The following is a 13,321-nucleotide window of genomic DNA, read 5'->3' on the forward strand; positions in this document are numbered from 1 at the left end:
ATTGAGATCCATCCGCCGTTGTTCCATATGACGCCGACACTGGAATCTCCGACACAGATTTTGATGGTGCTCGTGACAGGACTAATTATAGTAGATTTTTCGGTAATTACAGCCACCTAGGATTTTTGGGCTTTGCCGCTGTGATTGCATAATCTCAACCGTTTACGTCTTCATCGCCACCAACTTCACTCCATAGAGTTTACAATTTTTCATAGAAAAGTATGTCTAATATTTTATAGAGTATTAATAAAGTTACTTAAATCTCTAGTCCCTACGGTTTGTATATTAAAATACCTATTTATTGTTGTTGAATTATATAGTATCCACAATGATTTAAATATAGCTATTTATATGCTTAGTGTATCTTATTGCCTTTATTTTATGTAAGTAAGCCTTAATTCTAGTTCTTTGTGGTCATGAAGTATAAATCTCTAGTCCCCACATTGTGTATGTAAGTTAGCCTTAATTCTAGTTCTTTGTGGTCACGAAGTATAAATCTCTAGTCCCCACATTGTGTATATAGTGTATGGTCTATGTGCAATGTGTATTGTGTGTGCGTGCACAAAGTGCGTATGTTTAGTGAATGTGTACAGTGTGTATTAATCTTATACATTAAGGTGGTGTTGGGTTTCCAAGATAAAATAATACGAGGATACAGTCTAGGATTGAGTTGTGAGATTATTTTAGTCATAGGAGTTGAGTTGTGTGATTATTTTAGTCATATAGCTATGACTAATTATCTCATGATTATATTGAGTTGTGGGGTTGAATCTCATGAACCAAACACACTAGAAATTTAATACCGAATACAATCTTGCAAACCGAACACCAAACTAAACTTTTACTACACTTCTATTGCTTTTGTAATTTACCTTTAATATATTTTTAGATATTTTATACTCTGTGCATACACAAAATTGTCTCATATATGGATCCGCTAAGGTATGGAAGACAAGACAACCATGTACCTTTTCTAGCCAACCACAAAAGTCTAGAAATATTACTTTGGGCTGGCCACTTTTAAGTATTTAGCCTAGAGCCTATTTCAGGGTCATCCCTGTTGACCTTGCTCCTACCATTAATTAGCTGTATCTATGTTAAGGCTATAATGGTTACGCAAAGCAGTAATTACACAACTGATCAACTACTACAAGTTATGATCAGCATTCACTTTTCTTTTCTCCTTATAAATTAAAGAGAGAAACAATATCATCAGCAAGTGTAACAATGTCGAGCATTGCATGCGCAGTTTCTTCAACTTTTCTTCCCAACCGGAGCAGCAAAGATTCAAGAAACTTTCATCGGCATAACAGCGTTAGATCTTCAGGTGATCACAAATTCTTTCAACTATTTTTTCTTGCTACACCATTTCTTCATTATGTTATTATTTACTTACTATGTTGATCTAAGTATGATATGCTTTGAGCAGGAAGACATGAGAAGATCAAATCAATGGCTTCTTCCACTCCAAAGAGAGAAACAGATCCGAAGAAAAGGATAGTGATAACTGGGATGGGGCTTGTTTCTGTTTTTGGAAGTGACATTGATCTTTACTACAACAAGTTGCTTGATGGAGAGAGTGGCATCACTCTCATCGACAGATTTGATACGTCAGATTTCACTGTTAAGATTGCGGGCCAGATACGCGGCTTCTCTTCGGAGGGACACATCAACGGGAAGGATGATCGTCGTCTCGATGATTGCTGGAGATATAGTTTGGTTGCCGGAAAAAGGGCTCTTGATGATGCTGCTCTTGGGAAACAAGTTGTTGACACTGTGAGAATTTGCATCTTCTTAAACTTACAAAATTGAATTTTTGATATACATAGACAAAGATAAATACATCAAAATATTTCTTTGTCCAGCGAGCTAGGTGCCTACAAATCAGTACGGGGAATAGTCAATGAGTCTGCCACATGAAAAATATTGACTTTGCCTTAACTACTATAGTTACTAAAATCTTTTTACTTTAATTTTACATTGTCATAACACTTCTACGTATTTAAAATCAGTTGTCACGCCATGCATATTTCATCGGAAATAAAACCGATGGGATGATTGCAAAATTTTCATCTTTCGTGATTTAATTTTCAGATTTTGAAAGTTTTGGAACATATCAAAACTTGATCATCTATTGAGATTTATTTGCCAATGTATCTCTTTATATTTTGATCTTACTTGCTAGTAGTACTTTTTTATCTTTGTAATAGAAAAATACTCCCTCATTTCTGCAAAGTTTGTCACATTTTGATCCGATACAGATTTTCATAAATATAAGCGAATATGGGTTGAAAAAGTTGGTAGAACGTGAATCCTATTTCATACATTAATTTTATAATAAAATATAAATGTGAATGAGTTAGTGCATCATTGGTAAAATTTAAATTTGGCTAACTTTATAGAACTGACAAAAATGACAAAACTTTTTGTGAAAAGTTAAGAATATTGAGTGTTACGTTCCAGATGGACAAGACGAGAATGGGAGTGTTGGTGGGATCAGGGATGGGAAACCAGACAGCTTTCACTAATGGAGTTGAAGCCTTACTCCAAAAGGGGAATAAGAAAATAAGTCCATTTTTCACTCCATATTCTTTGTCCAACATGGGCTCTGCCTTGCTGGCTATGGACACCGGTTTGACCGGGCCCACCTACTCCATCGCAGCCGCCTGCGCCACTGCAAACTACTGCTTCCACGCCGCCGCGAACCACATCACACGAGGCGACGCAGACGTCATGGTGGCCGGTGGGACCGATGCTGCAGTCGTGCCACTCGGACTCGGAGGTTGCATATCCTGCAGAGCCTTGTCCCACAGAAACCACGACCCACACAAGGCGTCGCGGCCATGGGACCTACACCGCGACGGATTTGTCATGGGAGAAGGTGCTGCTGTTTTGGTATGTCACTCACCTAATTAATATAAGTGGCCTATTTTTTCCCCTTTTCTTAATCGACGTGTCAAAAAAATTAGATCACTTGTAGTAGGACAGACGGAGTAATTAATTATTATATCTTACTATAAGTTATGAAAGCTCAGGTCATGGAGAGCATGGAGCACGCGATGAAAAGAGGGGTTAGGGTTTACGCGGAGTATTTGGGAGGCGCAGCTACCTGTGATGCTCATCACTTGACGAATCCGCTCCCTGATGGGCGTGTCGCCGCGTCTTGCATAAGCAAGGCTTTGAAAGATGCCGGAGTGTCTGCTGAAGAGGTTTTTGTTGTCATGATAGAAAGTACAATTGATGAGTCTAGGTTTTTGTTCAACTTAGAAATAAGAGGGATACTTTGTTTTCTATTGATTTCCTTTTTTGACTATTTGGCTTAAAATGAATAAGATTTTAAAATTTGCAATACTTGACAGGTTAATTATGTAAATGCTCATGCAACATCAACTCCAGCTGGAGATCTGGCTGAGGTTAGAGCCATCAAGAGAGTATTCAAAAACACCCCTAACTTGAAGATGAATGCCACCAAGGTCAAATTAATTACTACTATATATAGTATTTAATTTCCAACAATATGGCTAATAATAAATCATTTTTGTGATTAATTTCAATAATTTGTTAACATCAGTCAATGATCGGACATGGACTGGGAGCTGCTGGTGGGCTGGAAGCAATAGCGACTATTAAAGCAATTAACACTGGCTGGTTACATCCCACACTCAATCAAGATGTAATTAACCTAATTTCTGCATTAACTAGGATTAATTAATTATGTTAGAGTGCGACCATTTCCTAATCCTAGCTATAAATATATGTGTAGGAGTTGGAGGCTGAAGTCACCATTGACACTGTCCCATATGTGAAGAAGCAACATAAAGTAAATGTTGGTATGATATTTTCAACTATTTTGAATCAAAATGTAGGTAATTAAGTAGTATGGCTATTGATTAAGATTATGTTACTCTATTGCAGCTATATCCAACTCATTTGGATTTGGAGGCCACAATTCAGTTGTTGTCTTCGCCCCATTCAACAACTATTAAAATGCCCTCACATTTTTAATTGGTGTATGAACTTTCAAACGTATTGAAAAGTTGATTTTCCATTCACAAATAGTATAGTTTTTTGTTTGGAAGTATTATACGATATTAAACATATTCTTTTTTGAGAGATTAATAGATTCTTCCATTTCCATTGGGTACTAATTAACAACTATGGATCGCAATTCCTAAACAAATAAAACATTATATAATACTCCCTCTGTCCCATAAGAATATCCACTCTTTGTAGTCCGTTCCACAAGAATATGCACTTTCTAATTTTGGTAATTCTCTTCTCTCTGATGAGGTGTGACCAATTTTTCACTAATAATACTTTAACTAATTTTTGTCTCTACATCTTTTTTACTTTATCAATTATGCATTAAAACTCGTGTTCAACCCAAAGTCTATATTCTTATGGTACAGATGGTGTACTACGTAATAAATAATAGTACGAGTGTTTTGAAACAAAAAAAGAGGCGTACTCCTGTACTGAGCCTAATTCACGTTTTGTAATTGAAATTAACACTATAGAATGAGGATACGAAATAATTAATCCTAATTAAAGGAGGTAAATGGGCCAGACTAAAGAAAAACTAAAATAACTAAAGAGCTGAAGAAGTAATATGGGTCGGGTCAACTGTACAAATGCCCAATAGATAGATGTGGATGTTGATGTGTACCACTAGATATACAAGGATCAATACATGGTTCTTTAAAGCAGTAAATTCTTCCTACTATTTTAATGCAGTTAAATTAATAGCAAATGAAATTATTTTAAGCGTAGTTGAGTGTTATTATTGTAAGAGGCCCATATATCGGTATGAAATTACAATTAATTTAAGTAGGGTTGTAGTATATGGCAGGGTTACATAGGTATTTATTGAAGAAAATTAATGAATGCGGCAGCGCAACAAAAAGATGAGAATTGACTTTCCTTATACTATAAAAAATGAATCATGAATGATGCCAAAAAAAACAAGTGGAGCATTATGTTAGCATCTAGTTTTTCTATTCCTTACAACTTCAGGTAAATTAATATCGACTTCATAATCTAGTAATACTTTCTTTTCTTCAGATGGACAAGACGAGAATGGGAGTGATGGTGGGATCAGGAATGGGAAACCAAATGGGTTTTCAGCAATGGAATGGAAGCCTTGCTCGAAAAGGGCAACAAGAAAATAAGTCCATTTTTCATTCCACATTCGGTATCGAACATGGGGTCCGCGTTGCTGGCTATCGACACCGGTATGAGAGGGCCGTCTTGCTCGGTCTCAGCATCTAGTGCCACTTCGAACTACTGCTTCAACGCTGCCGCAAACCACATCAGACGAGGCGAAACGGACGTCATGGTGGCTGGTGGGACCGACGCTGCAATCATACCACTCGGGCTCGGTGGATTCATAGCCTGCAGAGCCTTGTCTCACAGAAACGAAGACCCACATAAGGCGTCCAGGCTATGGGACGTGCATCACGACGGTTTTGTCATGGGAGAGGGTGCTGCTGTTTAGGTACGTCACTGAATATTTGTTTCAAAAGTTTCTATTTTTAAATGACAGAAACAGTAGACTCTACTACTATATCAATGCTCACAATAATTGCATCTTTATAGATAGATCATGTTTAGAGAAATTTCTTATTCTACATACATGTCATATACATATAGGTATATAGGATATTTGTCTAGTTTATTACGAACGAGAAAAAAAAATGACTAAAAAAACACACATCTTGTAATTAACAGAAAAAAAATGACTAAAAAACACACATCTTATTGGGAATTTTAAAGGTTATTACATTTATTATTATTAAGAGGGATTTCATAATTTTAGTTCGTAATTTTCTCTTCAACTTATAAACTATATTATCCATATACTCATTAAGTTACTCCCTCCGTCCGCGAATAGGAGTCACATTTGTTTCCGGCACGGGTTTTAAGAGATGTTAAGAAAAGTGGATGAAAGAAAGTTAGTGGAAGACGTAAACTTTTCTACAACTAATTAATTAAAGATTAATCAATTTTTAGAATGCGTTAAGATTTTTTCTTAGTTAAATAATTTTTGAAACTTTATTTATAGGAGTTGGAGGGTGAAGTGACGATTGACACTGTGCCAAATGTAAAGAAGCAGCATCAAATAAACGTTGGTACGAAATTCTCAACAATATTGTATCAAAATATATACTGTAAAATAGTACTACTGCTTATATATATGATGCTCTTATGATTTAATGATCTGTGACTTCTATTGCAGCCATATCCAACTCATGTGGCCTTGGAGCTCATAATTCCGTTGGTGTCTTTGCTCCCTTCAGCCCTTAATTAATAAATCTATGAATTTGTCAATATTACATTCTACGTTACAAAAAATGTGAACTCTGTCTATAATAATTGTATGAATTTGTCAATATTTGTAGCACATGACTTAAAGTATGTCAGTTGCTTGCGACGCTATCAATGCAATTGAGGAAGACAATTTTATTGCCGGATAAGAATGTGTATCCTCTCCATTTCTCATCCACGTGCCTAATAAAATAAAATTTCGCTAATATGTTTTCATTTTTTAGATCAAATTTGGCAAAGTTACACACATGGAAAATTCTCTCTTTTTTGTCAAATTACAGGAATCAAGGAGAGAAGATTAGGGGATTGATACAATACTCTAAAATAGATTGATATGTCATTAATTGTTTTTCCTTAGTTAGGAATTATATTGTCCTATATATTGGGAGATATGTAACACATACAATCAAGCAATAAACTACCGATTTACTCTCTCAAATCTTTTCCTCTCTTCAATATGCATTGCCACAACATCGCCTCTCTCGATTACCATCGATAAGATGGTATCAGAGCGGGTTTTGTCGGTTTTGAGACTCAGAAAATTATCATCATAGTCTCGACCTTTCTCGACCTTTTAGATCCTGCAAAACAACAAAGAAAAGAGGATGTCAGAATCCGATTCCGAAACCAATAACCATGTGAACTTCACACCCGAATTTGCGGCGCAATTCACCGAATTTATGAGACTGAGTATGTCTCAAAGACCACCAAATCAACCACCGTCAACCCAGCCAGAATCACTGGGCGACGTACATGTATCAACCAAACTCGACGGAGACAATTACTCCATGTGGGCGAAGCTAATGACACGGGCAATCACTGGAAAGGGTCTGAAGTCTCACATTACTGGAGTTTCAGACCCTCCAGCATCCACCGATCCAAGCTACCCGAAGTGGGAGCAATGAGACAGCTGCTGCTTCAACTGGATCATCAACAACATCCATGCGAGCCTTGTGAACGAGGTTTCACAGTATGAGACTGTCAGAGACCTATGGGAAGGCCTAGCAATCACGTATGGAAGTGGAGCGGACTCATTCCAAATCTCAGATCTGCACAGACGAGCATATGGAATGAAACAAGGTAATATGACATTAGAAGCTTTATGGAATAAGTTTCAAGATCTGTGGATCTCCATAGACAGCCGAGATCCAAATCCGATGGATTCACCGAGGAGCATCGAGAAATACAATCAGAATACCTAGAGGCACCGATTGTATCAATTTATATGGGCTCTCGATGATAAATACGACAAGATCAAGAGGGAAATCTTGAACATGGAGCCAATTCCAACAGCACGAAAAGCGTACAGCCTGGTCAGACGAGAGGCTGTGAACGACAAATTGATGAATCCAGAGCCAACAGCCCCCACCGATATTCGAGTTGGATTAGGGGCTTTCGACCGAAATCGAACACAGACCCCTCCACCTCCACCACCACCATCCCGGAACTCAAATTACCGAAGGGATGAAGATAAATGCAAGCTAGTATGTACCCATTGCGGAGGCAAAAAGCATACGAAAGATACATGCTTTCATATTCACGGATTTCCGGATTGGTACGAGGATATGAAGAATGCCCGACAGGCCTGGAATGTCAATCGGAACAGCAGTGGCGGTGGACGGGCAGCGGCAGCGATCACAGTCGGAAACCAAGCTACCAACACCGAAATCCCGGAGGGCAGCAGAGGCCCATCGACTGTGAGCAGCGAGAACAGATCGGAGGAGAGGTCTATAGCCTCGGTTTCGGCTGCTAGAACATGGTCCGAAGGTGAGACTACACATAGAATCCATTTTTTTCATACGAATACTCCTCTATCTTTATCTCCTTTTCGTATGGATCCAAGTAACATTTTTTTCTCATACCCTCCAAATTTACCGTCCTAGTAAAGTTTACTATCCTAATAATCGTGAACATCGCCAAAGTTTTCAAATTATATCCTGAATCGCATTTCAAAATACTCAGCAAACACAGAGAACGCATGAAAGAGCCCACAAAGTTGGAAAGAAAGAATCCGATTGTTGACACGAACCAACAGAGTAATCCGGTGCCTTTGTTGGCAAATGAAAAATATAAATAGTACAAAATCACACAATCAGTATAAAGAGAAAACTAAAACCACTATATAAGTCTCACGTGTCACTCCTCCTATGATCATCGATCGATTATAGGATGAAACCATATAATTTCTAACATCCCGAATATGCATTCTCTCTCCGATACGTGAAAAATAGAATGCATTCTCATGCCACACGAACAATGCATGTCCCTATACTAAAACGTTACTCCTACTTATCTAGAATAGGCTATAGGAGGTCATTCGTTAATGTTTTACTTTCACAAAGTGGTTAGATAATAACTAATTAATTACTACTAGTAACTAGTAGCGGGGGTAAACATATATAGTAGTATTATAGCTAGTGGCTTCTTGAAATGAATAGAGCACACAAACATTTAGTTGCACAATTAAAGAGCCAACCAGCCAAGGTCACCATTCACTTTGTACTTTTAATTTCTATTTTTTTAATACTTTCCTTTAGGGTTTAGCTCACTGATACTAAGGACCACCATTCAATTTGCAATTTAAAGTCTATTTTCTTTTATTTTCCTTAAGGATATTAGGTCATCCATAATAAAGACTTGATTTTCAGCCATAACCTCCGCCGCATCAGCCATAGTTCAAATTGTCAATTTTATCATTTTATAAACCATATTATATGTATATAAATTTCGATACTTATAAATTAAAATAAAATCTACTTCAAAAATAGTTCACTCGTTAACCAGATCTAACCTCTGAAGGGGATGGTTCCACGTTGAAAAATCTCGTAGTCATCTACGCAAAAATCTTGTGTCATCTACGTTAATCTCGTATACCTGGCAATGTCGATGACAAAAACGGTGGTTGCAGTCAAGTCATTGTTTGTTTTGTTGGGATTCCGTTTCAGTGTAATTTACTAAAGTTGCCAATTAAACAATAATAGGAAAAAAACACTAATAGAGAATATTATTACTCGCGTTTGATTTAAAGAGCCACCGAATTTCTGATCCATATATGTGTAGTTATTTACATTAATTATTTGCATGCAAGTGGTGTTAGTAGGTATTTATTGGAGAAAATTAATGAATGCGGCAACAACCAAAACTACTCCCTCCGTCCTTGAAAGTTTGTCCCATTTTTCTATTTCCGTCCGTCCCACAAAATTTATCTCATTTCACTTTTTACAATTTTTTGTAGTGGACTACATATTCCACTAACTCATTCTTACTCATATTTTATTATAAAACTAATATATAAAAGTATGACTCACATGCCACTAACTTTTTCAACTCACTTTTCATTATATTTCTTAAAACTCGTGTCTGGTCAAAGTAGGACAATATTTGGGACGGAGGGAGTATAATGCATGAGTAGTGTTATATAGGTATTTATAAAAGAACTGAATCACGAGCAATGCATGGGAAGCAAAAAATAAAATAAAATTGTGGAGCATTATGTTAGCATCTTGTTTTTCTACTCTGCTTACTCAATCAATAAACCCTAAGCTGTTCCTTACATCTTCATCAGGTGAATTAATACCATCTAGTATTTAATTCCTAATACTTCCTTTTAATTTCTTTTTTTGATCAAGTAACTGCGTATGTGTGTGTGTGTGTTTATATATTGATTGAGCAGCGAGAAATGGGAAGAAGATCAGGGCAATGGCTTCTTCCTCTCCAAAGAGAGAGACTGATCCCAAGAAAAGGATAGTAATAACTGGAATGGGACTTGTTTCTGTTTTTGGAAGTGACATTGATGTTTACTACAACAAATTGCTTGCTGGAGAGAGCGGCATTTCTCTCATCGACAGATTTGATACATCAGATTTCGATGTTAAGATCGCGGGGCAAATCCGCGGCTTCTCTTCGGATGGATACATCAACGGGAAGGATGATCACCGTCTCGATGATTGCTGGAGATATTGTTTGGTTGCCGGAAAACGGGCTCTCGATGATGCTAACCTTGGGAAAAAAGCTGTTGACACTGTGAGAATTAATTTAATTTTTTAAATAATAAAATAATATTCTCTTCGTCTCATTTTAAGTGACACTACATTTTTCTTTTGGGGATGTCTCACTCTAAATTACACATTTCTTCAAACAAAAATATCAGTATCTGCTTTTTTCCCTCTAATTACTTTATTCTTTGTACACTTAATTTACAAAACAACACTATATAAAATCTCGTGTCGAATAAGAACTACTCCACTTAGAGTGGAATGGATGGAGAAATAAATTTTTTTCGAAAAGAATAAAAATACTGGTCATTATACTTTTGGTCCTCGTTAGTAAATTAAGTTGTGTGTTGCAATGCAGATGGACAAAACGAGAATGGGAGTGTTGGTGGGATCAGCAATGGGAGGCAATACGATTTACAGCGATGGAATTGAAGGATCAGTTCAAAAAGGGCCTAAAAATATAAGTCCATTTTTCATCCCTTATTCAATATCAAACATGGGGTCTGCATTGCTGGCCATACATGCCGGCTTCATGGGGCCTACTTACTCCATCTCAACAGCTTGCGCTACTGCCAATCACTGCTTCATTGCTGCTGCAAACCACATCAGGCGAGGCGAGGCAGACGTCATGGTGGCCGGTGCATCTGATGCCGGAGTCACTCTGGCTGGAGTCGGAGGCTGCACAGCCTGCAGAGCCTTGTCTTTGAGAAACGACGAGCCTCATAAGGCGTCGAGACCGTGGGACATACACCGCGATGGTTTTGTCATGGGAGAAGGGTCTGGCATTTTGGTATGTCTCTAAGTTGCATATAGGAACGCTTTTTAAAAAGCGTCTCAAGATTAATAGGGACAATTTTTAAAAGCGTCTCAAAGATTAATTCACCGACGCTCCCTCTTTGTGTCCTTATTCTAATTTGGCACGCCATGAATAAGGACGTTTTTTTTTTAAGCGTAGGTGATATATTTAGCAACGCAAAATAGCATCCTTAATTGAATAAAAAAGCGTCTTTATCGGTAATTTTTTTGTAGTGGTATATAAATGTATTATGTATATGCAGTGAAAGATATGGTTTTTAAAGTTTTGTGTTAGGTAGCAAAATTGTGTATTTTCAAAAGTTATGTGATTTTTAAAACCACTTTCAAAATTTATAGAAAATACCAAAGTTTATGATTTTTAAGACCAATAATCCTTTAATTTTATCATAACTCATGATATGTAATGCGAATTCAGATAATGGAGAGGATGGAGCACGCGATGAGGAGAGGGGCACGGGTTTATGCAGAGTATTTGGGAGGCGCGGCTAGTTGTGACGCGCATCACATCACAGATCCACAACCGGATGGGCTTGGAGTAGCGTCTTGCATGATCAAGAGCTTGAAAGATGCAGGAGTGGATGCTCAAGAGGTTACCATTCATTTCATTTCTTTTATGTGATTGAAAAAAATTAATTATATTTTGTGTCCCTTTTTAAGAAAATTATCCCCTTCATTGAATATATTTTTCTTAAAAAGACCAAGTTATAGACATAAAAAATATAATAATAACCAATGAATTCTCAAATTTAGTGTGGATATATAGGTTAACTATGCGAATGCTCATGCGACCTCAACCCGTGCCGGAGATTTACCCGAGGTTAAGGCTATCAAGAGAGTCTTCAACAACACCTCTCAGCTGAAGATCAATTCCACCAAGGTCAAAATGATGTTGTGTTTATATATACTCCATATAAGGTTAATAAGTGAAACTATCTATATCTTAATTAAAATATTAAAGGCTTGGTTTTAATTAAATGTGTATTATTATACTCCCTCCGTCCTGGATTAGGAGTCACTTATTGTTATAGCTCGGGTTTTAAGAAAGAGTTGAAGTGTGTAATAAATGAAGTGAGATAGTGAAGTGTATAATAAATGAAGTGAGATGGTAGAGTGTGTAATAAATGAAGTGAGGTGGTTGAAGGTGGGTCCCTTTTGACTTTTTGAAGTGTGTAATAAATGAAGTGAGATGGTAGAGTGTGTAATTAAATGTTTGATTTTTATTTTGGTTTATTTTAATGTAGAGAATGACATTTTTATGTAATTTTGATGAAGAATGGGGTAAAATTGTATGACCAAATATGAAAAATTCTAAATGTGACTCTTAAACTGAGACGGACTTTTATGGCAAAAAGTGACTCTTAATCTGGGACGGAGGGAGTAGTATCTATTTAATCTACAAACATTTTCTGTACCAGCATGAGACTGAATAAAAATGATCAATGTTTTGTATTCTTCAGTCAATCATCGGACACGGACTCGGTGCTGCCGGTGGACTGGAGGCAATAGCAACGATCAAAGCAATCAACACTGGTTGGTTACATCCTACACTCAACCAAGATGTAAGCTTTAATTTTGCAACTATCTATGAATTAATTAATCAAGTCTTGTTAGAGTTTGTATTTTCATAGCAATTCCAAGTGTTGAAACTTATGTGTATGTAGGAGTTGGAGGCTGAAGTCACCATTGACACTGTCCCAAATGTGAAGAAGCAGCATCAAATAAATGTTGGTATGAAATCCTCAACACAATTGAGTCAAAATTATTTAATAATTATATGATTTAATATCTGACTTGTATTTATTATTGCAGCCATATCCAACTCATTTGGATTTGGAGGCCATAATTCGGTTGCGGTATTCGCGCCCTTCAGCCCTTGACACATCTCATATCCATGTTTAGTGTTGTAATAATGTAACGTCTTTATAAGCAGACATAAGTTTATGGCAAGCTCTATATATCTATCTAGAATACTCCTATCATTTTGTATATATTTTTCCTATTTTATAAATAATTTTTGGCTTCAGCTAGATGACGTGATCAACTCGCAAACATGGAGTTCTGGAGCTTAATTAGATCGTGTAATGAATCAGAATTAATGGACGAGAAATGAGGAGGGTCGGCCTTTGTTGTGATGTCTTTAAAGCAAGATTTTGGAGAGATAATTTTAATATTTGGGAAATGTGGAG

General features: G+C 36.9%; 3 protein-coding genes across 6 annotated transcripts; all 3 read left to right on the forward strand.

The window, feature by feature from the left end:
- The first annotated feature begins 1,227 nt into the window (after nt 1-1,227).
- LOC121767320 (3-oxoacyl-[acyl-carrier-protein] synthase I, chloroplastic-like) lies at nt 1,228-4,111 on the forward strand. Its single transcript, XM_042163565.1, is given in 7 exon segments — nt 1,228-1,776; nt 2,464-2,895; nt 3,036-3,209; nt 3,360-3,473; nt 3,572-3,673; nt 3,764-3,830; nt 3,916-4,111. Coding segments are annotated over 7 exon segments (1,509 nt in total). The 3' UTR covers nt 3,987-4,111.
- A 1,089-nt stretch (nt 4,112-5,200) lies between these two features.
- On the forward strand, nt 5,201-6,303 carry LOC121766754 (3-oxoacyl-[acyl-carrier-protein] synthase I, chloroplastic-like). Its single transcript, XM_042163008.1, has 3 exons — nt 5,201-5,488; nt 6,062-6,128; nt 6,236-6,303. The coding sequence occupies exons 1-3, from the start codon at nt 5,201-5,203 to the stop codon at nt 6,301-6,303; spliced, it is 423 nt and encodes a 140-aa protein (XP_042018942.1).
- A 3,490-nt stretch (nt 6,304-9,793) lies between these two features.
- LOC121766585 (3-oxoacyl-[acyl-carrier-protein] synthase I, chloroplastic-like) lies at nt 9,794-13,321 on the forward strand. Of its 4 annotated transcripts, none has more exons than XM_042162860.1 (9): nt 9,794-9,889; nt 9,998-10,347; nt 10,678-11,109; nt 11,551-11,724; nt 11,899-12,012; nt 12,593-12,694; nt 12,797-12,863; nt 12,945-13,046; nt 13,160-13,321. In XM_042162860.1, the coding sequence occupies exons 1-8, from the start codon at nt 9,817-9,819 to the stop codon at nt 13,010-13,012; spliced, it is 1,380 nt and encodes a 459-aa protein (XP_042018794.1). In that variant the 5' UTR covers nt 9,794-9,816; the 3' UTR covers nt 13,013-13,046; nt 13,160-13,321. The 4 variants fall into 4 exon arrangements, 3 of the variants coding, with proteins under 3 accessions (XP_042018794.1, XP_042018795.1, XP_042018793.1); XM_042162861.1 differs by having other exon boundaries at nt 13,164-13,321; XR_006043033.1 differs by lacking the exon at nt 13,160-13,321 and having other exon boundaries at nt 11,899-12,050; nt 12,945-13,015.

Source organism: Salvia splendens, chromosome 15, assembly GCF_004379255.2.
Source record: "Salvia splendens isolate huo1 chromosome 15, SspV2, whole genome shotgun sequence".
Lineage (NCBI taxonomy): Eukaryota > Viridiplantae > Streptophyta > Magnoliopsida > Lamiales > Lamiaceae > Salvia > Salvia splendens.